The sequence below is a fragment of the Lathamus discolor genome, chromosome 7, assembly GCF_037157495.1.
Source record: "Lathamus discolor isolate bLatDis1 chromosome 7, bLatDis1.hap1, whole genome shotgun sequence".
NCBI classification, from domain to species: domain Eukaryota; kingdom Metazoa; phylum Chordata; class Aves; order Psittaciformes; family Psittacidae; genus Lathamus; species Lathamus discolor.
Genome location: NC_088890.1, coordinates 3,704,124 through 3,729,071, shown reverse-complemented (window position 1 = coordinate 3,729,071; position 24,948 = coordinate 3,704,124). Strand labels below are relative to the sequence as shown.

The window sequence follows — 24,948 nt, the reverse complement described above, 5'->3', positions numbered from 1 at the left end:
TTTTGGGATGGAACTGTTCAAGTAGGAAGCATGTGTTATCCTTTTTGTTCTAAGCGCAAGGCACAAGAAGCAGAAGTATGCATAGGTTTTGCTAAGGCAAAGCATTCCTGAAACACGAGTAATGAAATCTTACATATGTATGCTCCAGTGAAATGCACTCAAACAAAACCATCTCAGAGATTTTCAGTTAGTATGGTAAGAAACCTTTTTTTTTGAAATGTTCACTGTGCTTATGGATAATAGTGGGGGGGGAAAAAAGAAGAATCTATATAATGTCTTTATGATGGTTTTTCTTCCATCTGTTGGATGGAAGCAGTAAGAAGAATGTTGAGGATTGGGTTTGGGTTTAGGTCTGACTTAAGTTTCTACCTTTATGGAAGAAAAGATTTTAAATTTCAATCTGAATGCACTTTATTTAGCTTTGAACAGCAATATTTATTGTTCCAGGAATACCTTTTTGTTAAGATTTTTTTTTTTTCCAATAAGAGCCAAAATGCGAAGGGATTATAGTACCAGTGTATAATTTTCTACAGATTTTGCCTTAATTGTTATCTCAACAAGAAGAGGTAGTGGTCTGTTGACCTTGTACTTGCTTACTCTGTTTTATGTTCTGAAAAGTTTATTGCTATACTGTATAGGAAAATGGTGTTTTTTAGCTGTGATCCTGGCATGACAAATAAGGGATCTCTTATGTTGCTTAAGAAAGTACTTTATGGGGTCTGGGTATGATAGCAGTTGAAGGTCTGAAGTATATTTTCTTCTGCATAGCATCAGAACAAACTTTATCTTCCTATCCAGTGTGCCAAAATTACAGGCCACTGTATAGGAGCATAGTTTGTCTGGTAGAACTGTTAAGTTCAATACCCATTGTTAGATATTTGCATGCTTACTTTTGCTTCTAAGTGCTCTGATTATTTTGTCTCAAACTTTATCACGTTACCTGAAGATTCTGCTGGTTGTTCTTATAGGACTGTATTATGCAGTTAGTGAAGGTAGGGGCAAAATATACCATTACAGTGACATTTACTTGCGATTTCCAGATTTCTGAAATTTACTTGACTTCCTTTTTGTATTAGTCCTTTTCTAAATAGAGTTAAATAAAAGCTCATCTTTGCCCTGTATTTGAGGAAATAGAAAATATTGGAAGTAATTTACAGGAGGATAACATCTAAATGGAAATTGTCTGTATTAGCTTAAAAAAATGAATGATAAATATGCTTTCCAAAAAACAAAGTAGGCTTTCATGAAAATATGAATTTCTACATATTAAACATTAACCATTTCTTGAATAGGTAATAATTATGTTGCAGTATTAAAACAGTATTGTTGCTGGAGAAATGAGTAGACAGTTGCTTTTATTACTCTTGCAGAATACTAGATTATTATATCACTTCCTGAATCTGGGCATCTACTCGTCAGGTTAATATAGAAATGGCTTCTAAATTTTCTTCATGTTAAAAAATTGGGGCCTGTTACTGACCTGTAAGCTAAAATGTTAAGTTGTAAATTAAAACCACTGTTAATTGTAAGCAAGATGTTAGGCTGCAAGCTGGGACCACTTTGTTGAGAGCAAGATGGGCCAGTGCGGCCTTGGGGTGTGTATAAAACGAGGGTAACCTTTTGAAGATAAGAAAGGAGTAACTAGGACTGGCATGCTGGTTCTTCAAGCTAAGGATCAAATCAGAACAAACTGAGCTAAAAGATGGATACAATTATTAAGTAATTCGTAAGAGTCTTTTGCACATGCGCAAGCACAGAAGACACAGTGAGGAAGACTATTGATGACCACCAGAAACCCCTCAAGACCACTTCTTAGCAAGAAAGCACGTGTGTAATTAAAATGCAAATATTACAATTAGTTCCAGGAAATCTAGTGAATATATAAAGCATTTCCTGGAAAGGTTGTAAATATGCTAAGGTCACTGGATATATGGATGCTGCTTGTAGACTCCAGGCATGCTCATCTTTATGAAATGATTTACATGTGTGCCCCGTGCTGTAATAAGGAATGCCTGCTATCTAAAACTCCAAATGGAGTCTTGGATAGTTTCTTTTACCATGTTTTGTGGTAACAGACCCATGAGTCATTCAGTCTGTTATTCCTTGTTTTATCTTGTACAATAGAAAGAAGATAGAAGAGGATATTGCTGATAGGAGAAGAATAGTATGATGTCTGGATGTTCTTATTGATGGCCTAAATGAGATATAATTTTTGGTAAAATATCTTTTAGAACAGTATGCCAGTTTTCTAGAAATGAGAAACAAAGGACTTAAGGTATTGTGTGAAGAGTTTTTCTTGAAGTAAAGTATTTTCATTGGTCTTTATAGCTAAAAAGCACCTGGAAATAACACAGGCAACTGCATGCTTGTGTCAGTGACCTGCTCCCTCTCTGTCTATAAAGAAATTTTGCATCTTTGGCAAACCGTCAGCTAAGAGATTTTTTCCATTCTTAACAGAGAATATAATTCATTAACAGTTACTGCAGGTGTAATTGTGATGTGAGCATATTAATTTCAGTGTTGCTCCCCATGACTTTGATAGAGACCTCTGTATAAGTGGTGGGTAGTTCATGCATAATGAATCCGGTGTATGAAACATACTGCATGAGATGAATAGATGGTCTCTATATATGCAGCTAGTCTAATGCATCCAGGCTAGTTAAAATTACTGCTTATGGACAGGGAGCTTGTGGCAAGACTTAGCAGTGTGTGGAAATGTGTGGGATTCTCATCAAAACTACATCCACAGTGCTGCTGTTCTAGAAATCTAGTCTTCAAATTTCTCCTGGACAAGAATTTGAGACAGAAGAAGTGTTTGTGTGTAGAAAATTTTGGCTATATGGTGTTCCCACTGCAATCATAGCAACATAATGGTTAAATCCAGAATTGCATTGCTCAGTTGCGTAGAACTGTTAATATTTTATGTGAAAAACTGCAACAAGTCTGTCTGTTGGCAGCATATTCTGTTCAGCTAATTTTTTATTGGCTAACACAAGCTTTGAGAAGCATCCAAACTTATTCCAAACTAATAAATATTTAGATAATTATGAAAGCCTTTCTGTTTACTTTATTCTTAATATTATCTTCTATCTCAGGTGATTTACCGAGAATGCAGGGTAAATCTTATATTTATATTGGTAATTTATATTTATATTTTAGACAGTGGTATGTGATACGTGGCATTTGGAATTAGAGCCAGATTTTCATTTACTCCAGGGCTTTTCCATACGTTTCCTATTAGCAGCTTTGTTCTCGGACCTCTGGTCTCCCTAGAAAGGGGGGGGGGGGGGGGAACACAAACCCAAGAAACAGTCAAACAGTCTTAAATTCTTTACATAGAAGAGGAGGAAAAAAAATAGGCTTCAGAACATGATTTCATTAGTTTTAGTTTACCATTGCTTTTATTCTCATGCTGATGTTAAATTCTGATCAAAATCAAATGGAAATATTGATGTTTCTTTAGTCTGTTTTTATGTAACTTAGTTTTTTCTGGGTAAGTAGTGCGATATTTTGACCAGGAATCTGCTCTTCAGACTGTGAAATAGTGGGTGGTAATGTTTGGTGATATTCTTAGTCTTTCCATTTGCTAGTTGTTTTGTTCTTGCTAATCTGTCATTAAAAATAAAACACTTGTGAAATAATTTTTTTTTTTTTTTGGAAACCTGAGCAACATGGGAAAATATCCAGAAGCTCTTGAGTTGTAGAGAGAACAAATTGGCATAGTTCAAACATGGTAAGTTGGTCTTGTTCTTTATGGGTACTCTTCTTTGAGATATTTAAAGTTTTTTTAACGCAATCCAGTGAATGCAACTATTTGTAGGATTACTATTAGTAAATATCAAAATATTAGCAGAAACTTTAGATCTCATTTTAACTTGAAACATTGTGAGATTAGTCAATGGACAACTGTGGTTGGAGGAATGCAGTACATAGTTTAATGCTGGTAATTGCTGTCTTCGAGAGGTAGTAAATATTGCTTCTTGGGACATACATAGGTAAATGCTTTGTGAAATTACATTATTTCAAGATTTCATAATAGTTATATAGATTTCTTATGCCTAACCCATTTTAGGTAGCTAAAACATTTTACCTCTTTAGCAAACCATTTTTTCCCTACTGCTCTGCTTTTAGGCATTTCCATCACTTTTGAGAAATGCTGCTGCTGGAATTCCTGATGGAATACTTGGTTGGAAGTTTCCACTATGTTTAGAATAGCCAAAGTTTCACTTACTGATTTCTTAAAGAATTAAACTTTTGTCTTTGTCACTTATTTCACTCAGTATCTTTTGATCCTCATTGCTAATTATACCCAAATTTGACACAGGATAGAGGGAAATGCATGTGTATTTGTTACCAACCTGTGAAAAATAGCAGCTGGTCAGAGGAAAGCACTCTAAAGAGGTACTTTAACTGAGGAAAAGACAGTTACAATTCCTCCTTCTTAGAGTAAGCAGCCAGATGGCAAGATGAAACAGAGATGTTGACTAACCCCTTGGCATGCTTGTAGCTCTGTCATTTGGCAGCCAAACAGGTGGTAGCTGTGGAAGGCAGCTGTAGGAGAATATGCTGAGGTGGTGTTGTATGGTGGAGACAAATTGGATGAACCTTAGGATTGTTAGATTCAAATCCATAGGAATCTAGGCTTCTGTAGCTTCCTCAGTTATGCAGTAACTCAGTGACAGCAACACTGGTAATGAAGAAGTAGATCATCCTTATGATTCTAAAGCATTTCAGGATACCATTAACCTTGCCACAAAGGCATGTTGCTGGCTCACTTTCAACTTGACCACCAGGGCTCCCAAGTTTTTTCCTGCAAAGCTGCTTTCCAAGTCATCCAGCATTTACCAACACGAGGTTATTCCTTACTGGGTACATGACTTTGGACTCCCCTTTTTTGAACTGCATGAGTTCCTGTTGGCCATTTTCTTCAACCTGTTGTGGTCACTCTGTGGCAGTATGGTGTATCAGTCCCTCCTTCCACTTTTGTGTCATCCGTGAACTTGCTGAGAGTAATCGGTCCTACCATCCAGATCATTAATGCAGATTCTGAACAGAATTGGAGCCAGTATAGACAGACCCCTGTGGTATGCCGCTGGTTGCTGGGATCTGATTGGAATTCACTAGATCACCTGCCACTCAGCCAGTTTTCAGTCCACCTTGTTGTCTGCTCATCCAGCCTATATTTCGTTGTGCTTTTATGATTTTACAGCTCTCTTAAGGTCATGCAGTGATACCCAAATAGCTGTGCTTTTTCTCTGTCCATGTCCTTTTTCTCTTGCCTGACACTTCTGAGCACAGAACACTTTTAGCCTGTGCACACTGAATTCCTGCAGGTTTCATGTAAATTGACATCTAAGCAGAGGAGGAAGACACTATTAATACTGGAAAATGGAAGAAAAAAACCACTTCTTCATCTTCTTTAACTTGCTTAGCAGCAAAAACAAGCGCTTGATGATCTGTGAGTTTCGTACACTAGTCTTCAGACAGCCAGCTAGTTGATTCTGAACCCATGTTTCTAACCTATGGATATATTGCAGTGAAAGAAATATAGGAAATGAAGATATGTGTTGGGACTGATATGATTAAGGATATGAGGTGGAATAGGATTTTGTGATGGGAGATTGAGGTTTGTGTGGGTTAGGTATCTTTACAAAACATTTTTTTTTTTCTTCATTGAGTGTCTTGCTTGCAGAAGACATCCCAATCTGAAGTGGTTTGATGCTTCAAAATTTTGGTTCTGTTTGGCTTTTTTAATACAGATATGAAAGAAATCCTATGTATGTTTTGATTTATGTGGTATGCACTTGCCATAGCTGATGGTGCAAGTTAAACTCATGTTTGGATAGTATCTTTAATTCCTTAAAGTTTCTGTGTCTTACAAAGTTTGTCTGCTGCTGCTGTATTATTTGTTGTATTGCTGTGTTTTGAAGTACTGCATAAAGTAGATTGTTACTGGGGAAAGAGGTGGTGAGAGGATGTGGAGTGATGAGATTGTCCTTTGGCGAGCTAATGGTGTAAAGCCAGGATGTAGACCTCAGTCTTTAGAAGTATTCAAATACTTTAGTACTCAAATAGGCCTCTCTATTTAATCAGTATTTTTGAAGTTTACTGAGCTATTAATGTGCAGTAAGAGTTTCTGTTATTTATTCCTTAAAATTACTTTTCCTTCTATTGGTAACAATAGGTTGCCATCCTCTGGTGAAATTTGTTAACTGTTTTCTAAGGACCTGACACAGTGTTTCTGAGTGTTTCTGAGAGAAACCCACTGAAGTTTGGAAAGCTTAGGCTTAATAAGTATATATTTTTTTTATATATGTATTTTCTATAAGAGGAATGTAGTTACTTGTACAAGGAATAAGTTAGAATCTTTGAAGCATTTATATTAGATCTCTCTTCTTCCCCTTTCCTTTAACATCTGTGGAGAATGTAGAGGAGTTAATTTCTTGACAGTTTTTCCACCCTATCTACTGATAGTGAACTGCCTTGTTAGGTGGAAAGACTTCTGGATGCCAATGTATTATCATTAGTTAGCTACTAATAGGTGAAATGCTTTCATGTCCATATTCAGAAATCATTGATGAAACTGTATAAGGTGCATTTTATATTGCAATGTCATTGTGACATCCACATGGGTTTGTGCCAAAGATACATGGTATGTAAATTATTAGTTATTACCCACAAATGCTGGCTGAAAAATAGTATCAGAAAATAGTGGAGAGTTGCTGAACATAGTTTTTTTTTTCTCATATGTGACAGACATCCTATGAATTTATGTGATATGATACAGGAAATGCGTGTTTTTTCTCTAAAAATAGCTTATAGGACAGAATGAACTTTGTGGTACTTACCTCCTTAATTCAAAATTGCCAGCCTAGCTGGAGTCACAGGTAAAGGTTTATTCTCTTAGTTAAGCTGCAGAATTTGAATCTGCTTTTCTACTGATGATGTCATTGTTGAATTGGTGTAACTAGTATAGCCTGAGTGTTTAAGAATACACTTAAACTAGTGATTCTTCTAAATGTAGTGATTTTTCTGTTACCTATTCTATTCTTTTTACTGGCATTGTATTTGTTCTTTGTACTTTCAACTGAAGATTTGATTGAAGTCTGCCTTTATCCAACTTCCCCGAGGTGAAAGCTGTTAACTTACTGTTCTACAAAGCAGATAAATGGTCTGGAAATTTTTCTTCCATTTTTCATTCTTGACCTTCTTTAGGATTGAACTTTGTGTTATGTTTGCTACTTGACCATTCTTTTTCACTGGAAGTTCCTGAAATCTTTTTGGCTTTTTCTTACTGCTGGTCATCTATAAATTTTCCTGCCTCATCTTTTATTTACCTTTCTCCTATCTTTTTGATAGTAAACTTTATCAGCAGTGAATCTTTTGTGGACCCTTAAGGACTTCAGCTACTTAGCTGTTACTCTATGAGAATATGCATTTATTTCCAATCTTCACTTCCTTCTGTACAGGTAGTTGTACTGGCAATACTTTGTGTCTCTGGTAGGGGGTTATGAGCTGTTTATGGTCATGTTTCAGGGTAGCCTATTGTTAAGGGAAGATGGGCATTTCCCAGAGGGTATGAATCACAGAATCACAGAATCCTGAGGGTTGGAGGGGACCTCAAAAGATCATCTAGTCCAACCCCCCTGCAAGAGCAGGGTAACCTACAGTACATCACACAGGAACTTGTCCAGGCGGGCCTTGAATATCTCCAATGTAGGAGACTCCACAACCCCCCTGGGCAACCTGTTCCAGTGCTCTGTCACTCTTACAGTAAAGAAGTTCTTCCTGACGTTAACGTGGAACTTCCTATGCTCCAGTTTACACCCATTGCTCCTTGTCCTATCACTGGATATCACTGAAAAAAGCCTAGCTCCATCATCCTGACACCTACCCTTTACATATTTGTAAACACTGATGAGGTCACCCCTCAGTCTCATCTTCTCCAAGCTAAAGAGACCCAGCTCCCTCAGCCTCTCCTCATAAGGGAGATGTTCCACTCCCTTAATCATCTTTGTGGCTCTGCGCTGAACTCTTTCAAGCAATTCCCTGTCCTTCTTGAACAGAGGGGCCCAGAATGAATGTGCACTTGGGCTGCTACCATGAAGTAGTAGGTGTTCCTGCTTGAGCAGGAATGTACAGATTTTGTGTGAAGTTGGTTTATTCTAGGACAAATGACAAGCCTGTGTTATCCTTTGTGTAACTAAGCTATTTCATTCTTAGTTACTTATTTCTGCTGCTGCTCTTTTCACGCTCCGCAGAAATTTTGTAGAGGTGGCTTCAGGAGTTGTCTGTTTCCCTCTGCAGCCTTGTCAGATTTGTTACTGTTGGATTTATTTAAATAAAGACTGCATCTTCACTGGGAATTCTGAGTCACAGTACAAGCTGGTATGCATCCCCTGTAAGAACTGTACATCAGCAGTTCTGTGCTTCCTGTGATTGTAGAATTAATTCCATAGAAAAATCTCTGAAGGTACTCCCTTTTTTCCTATGTTTAGAGGTCATAGCTCTTCACACATGATGACATTAACTATGGCTAAAGAAGTCCATGAAATAAACTACACCAGCTGATGAAGAATATACTCATTAACTGTGGTTTTCAGTACTGATCGCTGCTTTCCCCATGTTATTTGCTAAGAAATGCATTCCTTAGACATATCTTCAGAAGCCAGGAATAGAAAGATGCTTGGTGATATGCAGATTTGAATTGGGGTTTGTTTTCTTTTATTCTGCTTTGAAGTGCTTTACAGAATTTCTGATTGCCATAATTATTCTTCAGGAAAACCTTCCCCTTGACCCACTCTCCCTTTTCTCCCCATGGGATTTTGGGTCTCAAAATCATAGTGGTACTAACAAGACATTAAATACAAAGACACCAAGCAGATGAAAAAAAAAATGAGATCTTCGACTTTATACGTATTGCTTAGTATACATAGGGAGCTGGTAGAAAGGCTGAGAGGTTGGGAAATACTTGATTTCCCTGTAGTATTTTCCTTCTACTGGTCTGTGTCATTTTCCATAGCAGCTTCAGATGAAACATTGGGTTTTGAACTTGGTGAAGAACAGCAGTGATAAATGGTCCTCTTGGTATGTAGATTTGGAAGGAAGAATAGAGAAAATATCTACAGAAGTCAGACACATGCTTGATTATAATCTCTGAATGTTTTGACATGACTTAGTATATAATCAAGTATACAAATGCAAGTATTTTTTAAGTTTATTTAATTTATTTTGAATCCCAATAGCAAATATACACTAAATAGATATTTAAAATACCCCTTTTATACAGTACTGTCAGTATTGGGAATTCTTTGTGCTGACCTACGTAAGAAGTCAGGGCAGTTGAGTTCCAGCTATCTGCTTGCGTTCAGCAATTTTAAGGTACTTATGTTAATGAGGGATTCTTAACCCGTGTGATGTCAATTATAAAAGAGGAAAAAAATAGAAGGAAAATCATGATTACTATTGTTATAGATAAAAGAAAATGTTTGTGCCAGCCTAAAGGGAGTTTAATAATCATTCCTATTAAGCTTAAAGCATATGGTAAGTCTTGAATCCTTCTTTTTCAAAGTTCAGAGCGCATCAAATTGCATTGGTAGCAAAACACTGAAGAGCATTTCCCTCTTAAAGTTGCAAGAAGAAATACCAAAAGCTTTCAGAGGTTTTTTTGTGTGTTATTTCTTGATATGAAACCTACCTTTATCTCACTTACTATGTTTTCATTCGGGACAAAAGACCTCACAATATTGTACCTTTTTATTGCATCTTTGCTGATTATCAAAAATAGCACAAGAAGTTGTCCTTGAGGTCTGATAGTTTCTTTTTGCAACTTCTCTTACAATGCTTTTTGGCAGAGGAAAATTTATTACGATGGAAAAAGTCACTTCCACTTGATTTTTAGAATCTATTTAAAAGAAGGAATATGTCAAAACGATGTGATTTAAGTAAAGAATTTAACACCTATAATAGGAAACATCAAATACAGTTTCCAGTTTCAAGAGTCCTTCCATAAGATATAAAGGCTTTTGTTTAAATTATTCAAATGTAGATTGAACATGGATCCTACTAACATTTTTCATCTAATTCATTATCTCTGAAATAGTAAATGCATTGTAAACTGGTTAAATAGTGTAAAATTGGCATTTTCCTGCAAATTTCAAGTATTGTAGAACTGATTTTGACAAGTTGTTTTATGAAATCACCAACTTCTCTATCACTTGAGGAAGTTTCCGAGTTGCACACTGTTTCTGGCTAAAATGCAGCGGAAGGTTGAAGGTTGAACCTCCCAGTACTTTACGGGATTATTGAAGAGGCTTATGCCACTGTATAATGCTTTCTTCTTTCTTCTTCCTGTTGGACAGAAATCATTCACTCCCAGTTTCGCAATATGATTAGAATGGAGGAAAACTACCTGCAGTAATAAGGAACAGTAAAATCAAATAATTAGCATGTAAATGGGAAAAATACCTAAACATTCATTGCATTATATATAGGTAACTGAGGTTTGCTGTAAGAGTAGTTGGATACAGGCCTTAATAGTAATAGAAATTTAAAATGTGTTAAATATTAATAAAGATTTACCTCCTGACACAAAACAAGTGTGTTGTCAGAATAATTGAACTCTATTCTTATGGAACATTCTCCTAAAATGTACTTTATATTCTCTTATAGTAAAAATTATATTTTCTCATAATAAGTATTACATTCTACCAAAATGCAAATCTTCAGAGTTTTAATAAGTTTTTAAAACTTGTCTCTAGAAAAGTTGATATTGGAAGATTTGCTGGTATGGTTTTAATTGCTGTTTCAGAATCTGGGAAATAAATATCTTTTGAAAGTGTTTTATTGCTGATTTTTTCTAGTTCTAAGTATAGACTCAAAATTTTATCATTTCAGCCTAATGAATAATTTACTTTGGATTTAAGATTTTTCAGCATGGGAATGGAAAAATTTCCACTCTGGCTTGCTAATGCCAGATTATATATATAATTATATAATAATAATTATATAATAAACCTCTAGCAAGCAAATATATGTGATAATTATCCTTTTTAGTTATGTCCTAATCAGCATGGTGGTGTAAAAGTCAAACAACTCATAACAACCAGAACTTTCTATTAAGTTTAGTATATGACCTGTAGATATTTCAGTTCGGGTAATCCAGGAGGAACTTTCTTGAGCTTATTTTTTTCAAGATGGATTTCACGTATGCTTGGTATGTTGGCAAAACTTCCGTTTTCTACATCTTTGATTTTATTATTCCCAAGTCCAAGCCTAGAAATAGTATAAGAAACATTTAATTAAAGACCAATTGAGATTCACAACAGCACTGAAGAGCATAAACGTACTTTGGTTTTGGGGTTTGTTTTTTTTATTTTTTTGTGGCTTTTTGTTAGTTAGTTTTGGGGATTTTGGGGGGGGGGTGGTTTTTGTTTGTTAGGGTTTTTTTTTTAAGTTTGAAATATGTAGGAGTAAACATAAGGGACAAAAAGAACTGGGGAGAGTTGATGAAATCTTACCTCTGATAGAAAAAACCCCCACCACTGATCTATCGAACTTTTTTTCTTCTTAATTCAATCTGCACTTAAAGGACAGCAGCTAGCCTGATGAGAGCAACTGTCTGGTTTTGCATGCAGTTTTTCTGCTTTTAGTTGCAAGAGTTAAAATGAAAAACATCAACCAATCTGCTTGTAAAAGAAATTGTGCCATTTTATCAAGGAGCGTAATCTCACAGTAACAGAAAGTGTTGTTCTAATAAACAGCCAAAGAAGAGCAAGTCTTATAAAGAAATGGTTACAGCTTAGTCAAAATCTTTGTCTTTTAAAAATAAGCAGGACTACCTTTTTCCTATTTCTACATTTTCCTTAATTTAGGTCCTGGTTAGATTTGTTTATTTTTGTTTTTGCTATGACGCTTCAGCCTGTGTTGCTGGAAAGATGATTCAGAAGGTGGACGTGCATGTCAGTTTGGAATTGCTCTTTCCGCTTGACCTGCCATCTTTTGTTTGTACTTTCTTTCTTAATTTTTTCAAAAACTGAAGCTGGTATCTAAAAGCAGCTCAGCAGCTCCTCTTTCATAGTAGTTTGTTACCAAATCCAAAATTCCCTGCTGCTCAGCCATATTTTCGAAGTAGTTAACTGAGCTTTACAGAGCAAACTTCCTTTTTTTGCCCTACATCAGTGATACATTCCTCAATGTATGGAGTGTTTCTTTCTAGTGTACTTAGGCTTTCTCTAGAATTAAAAGCCTATTATGACTCCTAAAGCCTATAAATTTAGTTGCAAGAAAGGCATTCTCTTTCCAAAACAAAAGTCTGTTGGTATTGCTGTATATGTCATTCTGGGGGGTGATTTGTGAGGTAAGTAACCAAAGAGTTAAAATGCCTGGGCCTGGTAGGGAGCAGCCCAGAGAAAACCACAGATTACTGTTGATAAATAATATGACCACAAAGATTCATATATTCTGAGTATGGGAAATACAGGCAATGCTTAATTGATGCATATTACTGCTAGCACATGAAGAGACATTACGTGAAAGATGTTTTATTACACAATACCTAGGTGCCATGAGGTAAGAATTTACAATAATTACATTTTGTAATGAGATGCTGTTCTTAATATACACTTTTACTGAGAACTGTAGGCAAGAGGTGTAGTAACAAGACTAATGTTGTGGTGGGGGAGTGGCTTTTCTTTTTTTTTTATTTATTTTAAGTTTGGTCTTATTTACAGCAGTTCTTAGTAAAACATTTAGATTTCTAAATTCTCTTTTCTCCCATTGGCAAGTATTAAATAAGAGATCCTGCCAGCTCTGACCTTTAATCAAAGAGAAGCATTCTGCCTGGGAGTTTTACCTTTGAAGATCTTTATACCGGTTAAAATCTTCAATTTCAATTGCTGTGATCTTATTGTCATCTAAATGAAGTTCCAGTAGACTGGAGGGCAGTCCTGGTGAAAAACAAAAGTAAGACAACTTATTTTTGTTGGAATGTTTATAATGTTCCAAACAACTTTTTTCCTTTGTGTTTAGTATTGGGTGAAGAATTGGGAGGGTGAGGTGGGGGGGGGGGTCATGGTGTCTGTATGAAAGAAAAGAGTATTGGATACAAGTATGTTACTTAAAAAAAAGTACTAAAACTTATCAACATAATTTGATTTAAAATAGTAATCTTGAAAGAAAATTAGGATGTGAAGTACATATGCTAAAGTTAAGAATTCAGGGTTCTAAAATTTGATATAATTTTGCTAGCTTGCTTTATAACATCTTTCTGTATACTTTGGTTAACTTGTTAAAGGCCTAAATTGTATGTTATATGCAAATATCTAACTGTTGGTAGTCCAAATACTGCTCCTATGGAACCAGTTTTTGGATATGTATTTTCTTGCACACAGTGTAACAACTGTGTAATTGTAAGTTCCAAACGGTGCTATTACAGGTTCTGAAGATGTGATGTGTGAGGAAAGCTTTTGGAATTCTATAAGGAAAATTAAATATCCCATGTGTTCTTTCCTGTGCCAGTATGTGGAGTGTTTTCTCACATGGTACCAAATAGTCCCAATTCAGAACTGTCAGTGAGTGGACCGGGAGGAGACTCTTTTTTTACAACATGCTTTTAGTGAAGGCAGAGAAAGACATTCACAAGTTTGAATTTGTATTTGCTGATCTTATGTTCAGTTTTACCAGCATGTGTCTAGATGGCACCCTGACACCAAGCAAGAGAAACCACGCTTGTGTTAATAATATGGCTGAGGAGAGTACTGCTCACATTGTCGTTATTTGTTGTAGCCTCACAACACTGAAGTGATGTGCTTTACAGTCTGTTTTTGTGCCAGTGGCTATGCTATGGTGTTTGTTCATTTGGGCTTTTTTCCACTTCAAATTCCAGCTTACGATTCCCTTGCGTGCTGCTTAGAAAGACAAAATTGGAATAATTTTATCTTTGGTGGGTTTTTTTGATGCTAAGTGACAGGAGACACTATTGTGATGATAGAAGAAAGCCTTTTTGTGTATATTGGGGTGTGTTAGTATAAGCAGAAAGGTAGTTTATGGTCTTAAAATTATTTGAACAATTAATGTGATTTGCTTGGTTTATTTTTTCCTGTTTTTTTTGTTTGTTTGGTGGTTTGTTTTTTTGGGGGGAGGAGGGTGGTTTGGTGTTTTGGGGGTTTTTTTGGGTTGGTTTTTTTTTTTTTTAGTGTTCTCTTCTACAGGATGCTTTTGTATTATATATATGTCTATAAGAAGAGATTAAATTTAATAAGAAGCAAGTTCTTTATCTGAATGATCTCAAAATCATCATCTCAGGGGCCAGTATTTAGTTTCCTTGTAACCTGATGAATAATATGACACAAATCATAGGCTGGTTTGGATTAGAAAGGATCTTAAAGCTCATCCAGTTCCAACCATCTGCCATGGGCAGGGACACCTTCCACTGGGGCAGGTTGCTCAAAGCCCCATCTTTTTTCCTTCCCTTTTTCTCATAGCTAGTGTTTTTGTGCAGTTGAAATTAGCAGTTAAATTTTACTTAGCCAGACCTCATTAAAAGATGTATAAAATGCTGTGTTGGGTTTGCATTATGGTGGTCATATTGCAGAGCGTATTTGAGCTACAGCCTCACTTGAAACATTCAAAATTCAAGTTAGAAATTTTAAATGCATAAAGAAAGTGGGAAATCTGTATCTCTGATGACCCCTTATGGTCAAATATCAAGGGGGTTATCCTTTATATTTTAGAGAAGAAGATGTGAAGTGGCATCTAACTATGATTTACTTCACATTGCTTCTCCTGAAAATTCTCTGGATGTTAGGGGAATGGACCTCTTAACAGGGAGAAGGCTGAAAAGCGAGTGTGTGTGCACTGCTTGTGTGAGTGTCCATGTGCCTGCACAAGTGTGCACACTTTTGGGATGTAGAACTGGATTCCAAGTAGAGAAAGAAAAATAAAGTAGGAGGTGATTTGATAGAAATAAAACCTACCGTACAGAATTTAGGAACAGTTTAGTAATCATATAGATGTTGAAGCATTTTATTTAGGAGTGTACTGGTATAGGTAAAATAAAATAGGTAAAACAAAGCAGCATACCTTTAGGAATTGAAGTTAATTTCGCTTCTGCAATTCTGATATGATAGATATTTACTCCTTCAAAAGCTCCTGGCTCTATTCCATCATTGTTAAGAGGATTTGCACTCATTTCTGTTCAAGGGAAAAAGAAAAAAGAGGCCTTTATGGCATAGGATTTCTATGTATGTTTAACTATGTTATAAACATCTGATTTCATTTTATTTCTGACTTCTGATGTTCTGAGCATTAATTAATGTTTAGTTTGGATTACCTATTCTGAGGGGTGGCAGTTAAAGCTTTCAGTTGAAGAAAGGCTGTGAGGATACATAGTAATTAAATCATGGAAGATCACTTCCACAGCTTGGAGATCTCTTAAAGAGAAAGTTGCACACTGGAAATGGTTGAATGAAAACTATATATAGTATGTTACAGTTTTGATAAAGACATTTTCTTTTCTACTTAATTGGACTTACCTAAAACATGTAGAGACTTCATTCCTTTAAATGCATCCTTGTGGATTTTCTTAACCTTATTAGCATGGATTCTGAGCTCTGCTAAAGTATTTGGTAGATTTGTTGGAATCTCAGTTAGCTGGTTGTGAGACAAATACAATCGTCGTAGCTTCTTTGTTGGTTGAAAGGCTTTTGGATGGATCTTGGTTATTTTATTGTTGTTCAAAGCCAGTGCCTATGAGAGATGGGAAGAGAAATACAAAGAAAATTTCTTTAATTGACTGTGTATTTTAAGTCATGAATTTGATGATATAATTTTAAAAGTAAGTATTTTAAATTTTTTATTTTTCCATCATACCAAACATTAGCACTTATGGCTTTTGAAATGCACTCTGGGCATTTCAGTTGATTGGGTGTGTGTGTGTGTAAGAGCCTGAAAGCTGGAACTTCAACTAGAAGGTAGGGAAGAACTAGTCAGAGCTGACAAGGTGCCAGTGGGCAATGAGAAGAACTGGCAAAAAAATGTTTGTCATCATATATTTCGTAAGATTGTGTCAGGATTATGTTCTGTTGTTGATGTCCCTTAATGCAGACAAATCCTCAAAACTCAGAATTCCATCTCTTATTTCAGCATAATACTGCAAAATAACAGGGTTTTAATCTGAATTTCCTTAGTGTCTGTATGTGACATAGACACACATGAATTTGTATCTTATTTGCCATAATTTCTCAACTTCTGGACTTAAGTCTCTTCTGTATGGTACACTAGTCCTTTTTTGGGGACAGTTACTTGTTCTTGGCTTCAGTGTTTTATTAGAGAACTTGTAATGAGTTACTACAGACAACGAAATATGATTTATCTGAGGTTATTTTGCATGTCAAATCACATCTTTGTATTTCCATACCTAGATTAATAGATGTTCTTTTTTTGCTTCTTTGAGCTTTTGGTAAGTCTCTGCTTTTTGAAATTAGGGGGGATGGGAATTAAAGTGAAACAGAATTAATTTTTCCCCCCCCTGAAAAAATGAGGATAGCTTAAGGAAATAAACAGGAAAGTCTCCTTCTTAATCCAAGTTGCCATCTGTTCCTTTGCTAAATAGACTAGAACTCAGACAAGATGTACAAAGTAAACTTTTCTTTCAGTAAAAATTTTGTTAGGTCTTGCCACAAATTAGCTGATGAGAAAAATCAAAACAGCTCAAAGTTTGCAGTCATCACTTAATTAAGTGGTGACTCTACTGTATAATGTGGTGATTGCTAATGTAGTCCAGTGTCTTTCTCAGTGGCTGGAGGTTAGCTTCTATTAAGATCTTTTATACTGAACATAAACCACTGTTAGTGTGTTTACCCGTGACTTGCTGGTAAGACCATTTGTACCCAGACATGAGACACTTGAGGGAAGTGGAAACTTTGCTGCAAACTGTGAATTTATATAGTTCCTATTTTTTCTATCCTGGCTTAGCTCATAATGATTAAGATGCTGATTCTGAGATGCTTAGATCTGGTAAATACTCAGTTCTTGCTCAGAAACCAAACATGACTGACCAGGAGTTGGTTTTATTGTGATGTGTTTCATGGCTGCCTAATGAGGTAGAAAATGTCATTAACTTGCTGTAACTTGTGGAACAGATATGTCATTCTTACAAAAAAAGGTTTTTAAATTGTCAGTATTTGTTTGTACTGGATTTAGAGTGACATCCTATGGAATGTTCCAGAACAGATTTAATATTCCTTTCCAAGCCTCTGAGATTCTCTGATTTTCTTTCATGATAAAAAAAAATAAAAATCATAGTGTTATTGTGTACTGTAAATGTTTAGATTTATCAGTTGCCAATTATTCTAAACCTGTCTCTACATGCTAAGGAGTGAAGAAATCTTGAGTATCTTCTTGGTACATTTCCTGGATGTTGTAGGAAGTGGCATAGTTCTTACAGCTCAAAGAAATTTGCTTCTTGCTAGGTGGGAGCAGTCAAATATGCAGGCATTAGACTGTATTTTTATGGCTATTACTGGAAAAGAAAAAAAATGTATTTTAAAAGTATCAGAATATTTCATATTGCTAAATAGGATTTTAAACTTGGAAAATAGCAAGCTTACATAAAGTGACGTGAGTCCTTGGAGATCATTTTCCTTGACCTCTTTAATTTTGTTGTTCTGAAGGTCAATCATACGTGTATCTGGTGGAATGTTGCGAGGTATTGATGTCAAACCTGTTGAAGTATGTGACAGAAACATTACGTGCCTGTACATAAGTCCAAAGAAATTAACTGCTAAACACCAAAACACAGTAAGGTTGTTGATGATTATGATGGGAAAAAAATGCAAAGTGTCATAAAGCAAAAGATAGAAGGGAATATTTGATAATGAGAAGAACTAATTATGTGAGAATGTACTATAAAAGTGTGTGGATAGTTTCAGGAGGAACTGCTTCTGCCCCTGACCATGAAAATCTTGATGGGGGGTGCTCATTGCAGGTTCTTTACAGCCATGAAATATGGGAACTGAGAGCACAGGTTGTTCGACAGGGAAACTGCTGTATTATAAAGTCCCTGGAGAAAGCAGCCTTTGGAGAATCCGGGGCTGTGGTCCTCTGTTGAGGAGCAGGGCTGTTGCAGTGGCTTTAAGAGATTTCTGCTCAGTGCTTAACTGCTCCTTTCCACTCCTGCACTGCCCTATCCTATCGTACTGGCAGGGTTGCAGGTCACGTCTGCAAAATGTGTTCTTCTTGGTAGCAACCAGCAGCTAGTAATTAACTACCAGTTGAATAAATCCCTCAGTCCAGTTCACTGTTGAGTTACAAAAAGCACTTCAGTTTATGCCATCTGAGATCCTGAATCAGCAGGAAACTAGCAAGGGAAGTAACTTTCTTTGCAGTGGAAGAGCTGATGCAGCAAATGCTACTTGATGGTCCAATTTATCAACAGTTATATTTTAATTAATAGGTTACAGTTATTTAAAGATGAAGTCTGTTTATAGGTTTTTTTTTTCCATGTGAACTTAAGTAAAGCAGTTTGCAATCTAAACTAGGTGCAATAATCACAGTTTATTTTTGTCAGAAAAGTTTATTTTCATTCCTGAATAATAATGACACATTAAAAAAACCGCAAACAAACAAAAACCCAGACAAGCAATTGATATGTTCAGTCAATGTTTCTAAGAAATGGGGAGCCTAGGATTGAGTTTAAGCTGATGGCAGAGCTGTGATGAGAACGAATGTCATTGTCATTGTGCAAGTGACAGGAGCACAGACCTTTGATTACTTTGGATCATGGGGAAAATTCAATGAACACCAATTCAAATTGTCACAATAGTGAGTCTGTATTTAGGGACTAGTATATGTATGCAACAGTGACAGGAGCAGATTTGCCTTCTGTTAAAATGTTGTTACCTGTGATGTTTTTTCCCCATGAACTGGGGAAACATTCATGTCGTAAAAAGTGCTGGGCACAGACTAGTTGCTGAACATGATTTGGTTCTGGTTTGCAAGCCTAATTGAAAAAATGTAAGCTCCTGTGGAAAAAAACTGTTGCAGGAATATAAGAATGTGGGTGATTTATGGAGCTGTAGGAGTCACCTTTTAAAAAGCAAATCCTCCGAGAGAGGGTCCAGTGGAGGACAGACACACAACTTCATTCTTACCTAGGTCAGAGCAATGGACAACTCTCACATAGCACTGGCATCCAAAGGGGCATACTGGGAATAAATCAAAAGGAATCAGTGGTATAATTGGTTCACTGGTTGGGAATAGAGAATTGTTGTCATCGTCATCATCATCATCTTCTTCCATATCTTGGAGCATCATATTCTTTAGTGTAAAATATGAAGGACCAATGAGAGGTTTGGCAGAGCACAAAGCCAAGAAGAGGAGAAGTGTGTATTCTTTCATATCTTCTTAATCAGGATAGCCAATCTTAGAGAGGAAAATAAACAAAACACTCAAACACAAGAATCAGTGAATGCGAAACAGCAAATAAAAGGTATTGAACTATTTACTTCATCCACTGCTACAGCCTCTGATCCTGAGGATTGGTCTGTTATGAATATTGAGGTTTAATCAGTATATGAAGGATGATGATTATAAAAAAAGTCTTTAAAATACAAATCATTATTATAAATTATATAATAATAAAATATTTAATGAAATTCATTAGACATTAATGTCATATCAACATTTTTTAGTTGAGCCTAAAAAAATAGTATCATCAGTTGCTTCATAGCTTGCAGGTATAATTTTTGTAGTAAATTTTACCAGAAGTTGGAAGTGGATGTCGTTTATTCATTCTTAATGAAAAAACCCTAATGTGATGCATGGACACATGTGCATTGCGTGTATCTAGAAAACTGAGAGATACTTGATTAGCAATGCAGAAAATGCTCTCATCAGGACACAACCTAAACACATGTTATCCTATTCCCTGAACACTTCTAAGGAGACTTTTATTCTGCTTTTACAAGCTGTGGCTGCGCCATCCCAGGAAGTATCCAAGGCCACACTGGACAGGGCTTGGAGAAGCCTGGCCTTGGTGTAAGATGTCTAGGGGAAGGGATTGGAACTGGATGAGCTTTAAGGTCCCTTCCAACCCAAACCAGTCTGTGATTCTATTCACTGTCCCTGGAAGTGTTAAAAAACAGTGTAGATGAGGCCCTCAGTGTTTAGTTGTGGACTTGGCAGTCCTGGGGTAACAGGTGGACTTGATTGATCTTAAAGGTCTTATCCAATCTGATTCTATGATTAATCTGGAAAAACAGTTTTCAGTCCAGACAATAGCTTTTCCATTTCCTAGTCTTCCGTTTATTATTGCTATTGATAGAAGGTTACCTTTGCATGGAAACACATTTGCATTGACTTTTCTTTGACAAGGGCTGTTTTCTCTGACAAAGGCTTATGAATCCATGTTCTTTGAAATCAGTAACTTAAATTGCACCTAGAAAAGGACTGGAAGCCAATACATTTGAATGCCTATTTTTTCAGTAAAAGGGTTTTTTTTCTGATGTAGCTTTGTTGTCATGGGGCCTGTACATGACAGCTAGGCCAGATGATAGGAGATAATTATGTGTTATGCTTGAATTTACTGCCATAAGCCCCATCAGCTTTCTAGATTATAAGGTGGAAGTATCTTTCTTGTGTAATCAAAGGTACTTTGGTCTGGAAGACAGAAAGATGCTGGATCAGCTAGAGCACCTTCAAAGTAGAAAATCCCATGTCTTTTTCCTGAAGTTACTGAGAAGAGTACACAAGTTACAAAGGACTTACAAAGTAGATTTGTATTTAGGAAAAAAGGACTGATCCTGCCTCATTACAGCTGTTCATTAAATTTAATTAAGTTCTGCTTCTCGGAGTTCTAATTTTACCAGATTTCTCCTAGCCACACCTGCCTGGTCAAACCAGGAGTCCAGTCTTTAATTACAGTAAAGTGTATTAGCTGAGTAATGGTGATGAATCGTAGAATAGTATGGGTTGGAAGGGACCCCTAGATACTTTCTACATGTTCTGGTGTTATTCTAAAGATTACTTTATTGGCCAAATGCTCCTATAAAATTAGACACAAGGGAAGACAGAATTACCACAGGATGTTTTGCTACTCTGTGAGAAAAGACTGTAAATTCAGTGCTCAGCTCTGCCTTCTTCTTCTCTGAAGCCAAATTCAGGATACTGTTTGGATACTACAGTTTGCTGTGCAAACCAACAGGAGCTGCTGTAAATTTTATTTTATATATCCTGTTTATAAAAATGCTTCTATTTAGACTATCATAGACCTCTTTAGGGAAATACTAAATGGATGTCAGTTCTTGTTTGATCACCTAATTAAATCTTGCTGATCTGTTTATGGCTGAAAAATGTCTTTATGTAGGCATTTTGTCTCTGGTCTCAATCGCAGGAGGAGTGCTCTGGTTTGTACAAGGGTGTTGGCTTATTCAAAATTCTGAGGTTTTGTTTGCATTGTTTTTTTCTGTACCAGGTCATTGTGATGTTTCTTGTATATGGTTCTTAACAGCACTAAAATGCTGTGTATGCATACAGTGCTGCTACTGTAACTGTGTGTGGTTCAAGGTGTAAAAAAAGTAAAAAGATATCAGTATATAGGTTACACTCTCAAAAAAGAATGCAGTGACTCCTTCCCCCCAAATGTGTCTGACAACAGAACACTAGTATACTTTGTACCTTGCAGGTATACAGTTTTGTTAACAGTCAGTTAACTTTTGTTTGTGATAGGCACTGGATGTATAGTGTTACTGCATCTAAAAGATAATCTTCCATGTACATTCCTGAAATGCTTTTCTGGATCTGGTGCTAGAAAGTTGTCCTATGAAACAATTTAAAAATCTGTTTCCACACTTGCAACTGTAGCAAGTGATTGCATATTTCAGATATTTAAAAACCTAATTATTATTTGAAACTGTGGAAAAGTTGAGGCTAATTGGAGTAGTGGCCAATTTGAACTCTTGAAAAACATGCATTGCTCACAAATGGTTCCAGAAAAGTAATGTTGAAATATGTCATTGATGACATACTAGTCCTTTGAGAGAAACATCTTGAAAGCAAGTCACTTTACAAAAGGAAACCTGATTTGTGAAATAAGTAGAATTAAATATATATGTATATATATTTATATAGGCTTTGTTCTTAGGGGTGGTAATCAAGTTTGACTGCAGATTTGCATTGGCCAAAGAATGGATTCCAAAGAACTGGAGTTTATGGAGGTTCTAAAGTTTTTTTTCCTGGATGAGTTTTTGAGTTTCCCAGTAAATAGATGTTGATATGTCTCTGTGGGAATGCTCTGACTTTGCAGCTCATCTCAAAGAACTCATAAAAGCTTTCTGCATGCTTACACTTCAAGAGTAAGAGAATGAAAAGAAAATGAAAGCCTCAAGTCCAAAATCCTAGTGATCTTTCTGGAAATGCTTTAATTATTGTACCATGAGAATGTTATGAAATAATTGTTTCAGAAAGTACAGTTCGTGAATACAGCTGTACTAATAGTCCACTATGGCCACTTGAAGCTGGTTCTGCACCTAGGGACATACTTCATTTCTCTCATACCAGCTCTTCCAATCAGGCTGTTTGCTGAACTGATGGAGCTCACTAAACCAGCATAAAACTAATGTGAGCAAGAAAAAAACCCAACACATTCTTTCTTGGGTGAATAAACTGAATCAGTCTTGAATATCAGAGCCAGCACAAAGGAATGGGTGGAACAGCCTGGTTTAGGGGGACGAAACACTGAAGGGAAAGAGAGAGGGAAGGACAAGAGGTAGGACGACCATTCTTGGCATATGCAAGCTGTTAGGCTCAGGTGTTCTCTTTAATAAAACCTTGAACAGATGACTGTTGCTTGAACAGAGTCTGGCCTTGTGCCTTCTCATTTTTAGAGACCAGAACATTGAAGATGAGTTTGAGAAAATGTTGGGAATTCAAAGACGGCTAATGTACTTCTTCATTACATTTTCTTTATAACAATCCTACTTTCTCCTTCAGTAGAAAGAGCTACCAAACAGTACCTTTTCACTGAAAGACTAGCCACTGCAAAGTGAGGTAGCTGAATGTGGAGAGTATATGTTATATGTACAGATGCTGTAAGGCTGACTTTCTTTCCTGAAGTATGACACTTCAGGAAATACGACTTCAGAATTCAGTGAATCCTAAATTCACTGTGCTGATTGTTTGGGACATACTTACCCTTACCAATATGGTGGTCTTTACTAAAACTCATTGCCAAACAGCATGTGGAACATAGGAACTTTTTATGTATTAGTTTAGGGTAAACGTGCAATAGGTCTGTGATGTGAAAATTTTCAACATTAATTATGGAAAGAAAAACACTTTCTGTGAGGTTAGAAGTTGTAGTGCTAGTATGGGATGTGTACATAAAAAAACCCTCAACAAAACAGATCAAGTCTAGATTCCTCAGCAGTAGCATGTCAGTCTTGCAGCATGTGGTCTTTGTCTTACCAGTTATGGCTCTGAAGGAGTTAATAGGTAAAGTTTTCAGACTTAAAAAACCCTCTATATTTAGAAATAACCTCTGTTACCGGTGCACAGGGGCAAATTTCCTATGGCATTGTTTCTGAAAAGGAAATGTTTAAATGACACAGTGGTGGTCTTTATAGAGGCAACGAAAAGTTTGTGTTCATTAATAACACAAACCATTGCCCCATGCACAGATTTTGTCCAAAGAAAGGCAAGACCATTGCTGTTTTGAAAGCTGTATTTAAAAATAGTTCTGGTTCTATTAGTCATTGTCCCATTCCAGAAATAAAAGGAGTTTATGTTTAACTCTTTGTCTACTCTATTGATTTACTTAAATTGCTAAAGAAAAACAGGAGGAAATTTTTGGGTTAGTAAGATTATTGAGGAAATTATTCTGTCCTGAGAAATAGTCCAATATTGAAGTTACATGATATGATAATAGCATGTTTACAAAGTAAGTTATGTTTAGGGAGTATTTACTACTTGGAAAATTGCTTGTCTCTTGTGTATTGCTGAATATGATGAGCATTTTAAGGGTGTAGCTTGTTTACAGTTAACTCTTCCATGTGTCATTTTTAATTACTTTGTAGATAGCTACTTAAAAAACAAACATTGTGAATACCAAATTACAGAAAGTTAACACAGAACTGTAACTGTAAGAACAATTGTAGGATAGATTTTCATAGACTGTAATAACTGAGGAAAAAGTTTTGTCAATTGTTACATCTTTCTGACAAGTCTTTCATAGTTAAATATGAAACTGTACCCTTTTATTGCTTTGCAGCTCAGATGTAGTAAATACAGAATTATTTCAGCTGGAAAGTTAATTTTCAAATGCTCCATAAACAGAGTGGTGCTTCTAACTCTAAATTGCCTGACATTATTAATCTGCAAATAGTGACTGACAACCTGTTGCTTAATTCCTTATTGTTATTTATATAGAATAGGTATTCAAACTGGACATACCTTGCAAGTTTGGTAGTTCTTCAGGAAGCACTGTGATAATCCACCTGAGATCTTTATGTCCAGTTATTTCTTATTAAAAAATAACATAAAATAAAACAACAACAAAAAAAAATGTTAAGCTGTGTTCTGTGAAATGGAAAGTAAATATAAAGAAAAATTCCACTTCCAAACTTCTTGATCCTCCTGGCACTGTGAGTGATACCAGAGTAAAGTGCTGCTTCAGATTAGCCCATCTTAGTACTGAAGAAAGATATTAAGATGACTTGTTACCACTCATATGTTTTTCATCACTGCCTGTATTGCAGCCAGAACTTCTGGCTTAACTCTAGACGTCTAGTGGAGGACTTTATAAAACCTGTAGTTTAATAATAGTTGACGTCAGGCCATTGGAAATACAGAGAGGACCATTTCAGGTTATTTCTGCTACGAAATAACACTTATTTATGACTTCATTAGCTGTTATTCCTTAAAAAGTATGATGTGAATAAAAGTGTAAAACCT

General features: G+C 36.0%; 2 protein-coding genes across 5 annotated transcripts in view; one reads left to right on the top strand and one right to left on the bottom strand.

Annotated features, from left to right (window-relative positions):
- CENPP (centromere protein P) overlaps positions 1 to 24,948 on the top strand; it is a 150,302-nt gene that overhangs the window by 54,865 nt on the left and 70,489 nt on the right. The gene's annotated exons all lie outside the window — the stretch shown is intronic.
- Positions 9,148 to 24,754, bottom strand: ASPN (asporin). Its single transcript, XM_065687067.1, has 8 exons — positions 24,448 to 24,754; positions 19,152 to 19,422; positions 17,610 to 17,722; positions 15,534 to 15,747; positions 15,082 to 15,192; positions 12,854 to 12,947; positions 11,136 to 11,274; positions 9,148 to 10,411 (listed from the first exon to the last, which is right to left on the bottom strand). The coding sequence occupies exons 2-8, from the start codon at positions 19,396 to 19,398 to the stop codon at positions 10,214 to 10,216; spliced, it is 1,116 nt and encodes a 371-aa protein (XP_065543139.1). The 5' UTR covers positions 19,399 to 19,422; positions 24,448 to 24,754; the 3' UTR covers positions 9,148 to 10,213.

Excerpts from the sequence above, each read along its gene's own strand:
- ASPN (XM_065687067.1), bottom strand. The coding sequence starts at position 19,398 with ATGAAAGAATACACACTTCTCCTCTTCTTGGCTTTGTGCTCTGCCAAA. Across the intron at positions 15,748-17,609 it reads AAGGACTCACGTCACTTTAT|GCACTGGCTTTGAACAACAA; the intron begins GTAAGCTTGCTA and ends CATCTCTCATAG. Across the intron at positions 15,193-15,533 it reads GAAGTCTCTACATGTTTTAG|AAATGAGTGCAAATCCTCTT; the intron begins GTAAGTCCAATT and ends TCCCTTGAACAG.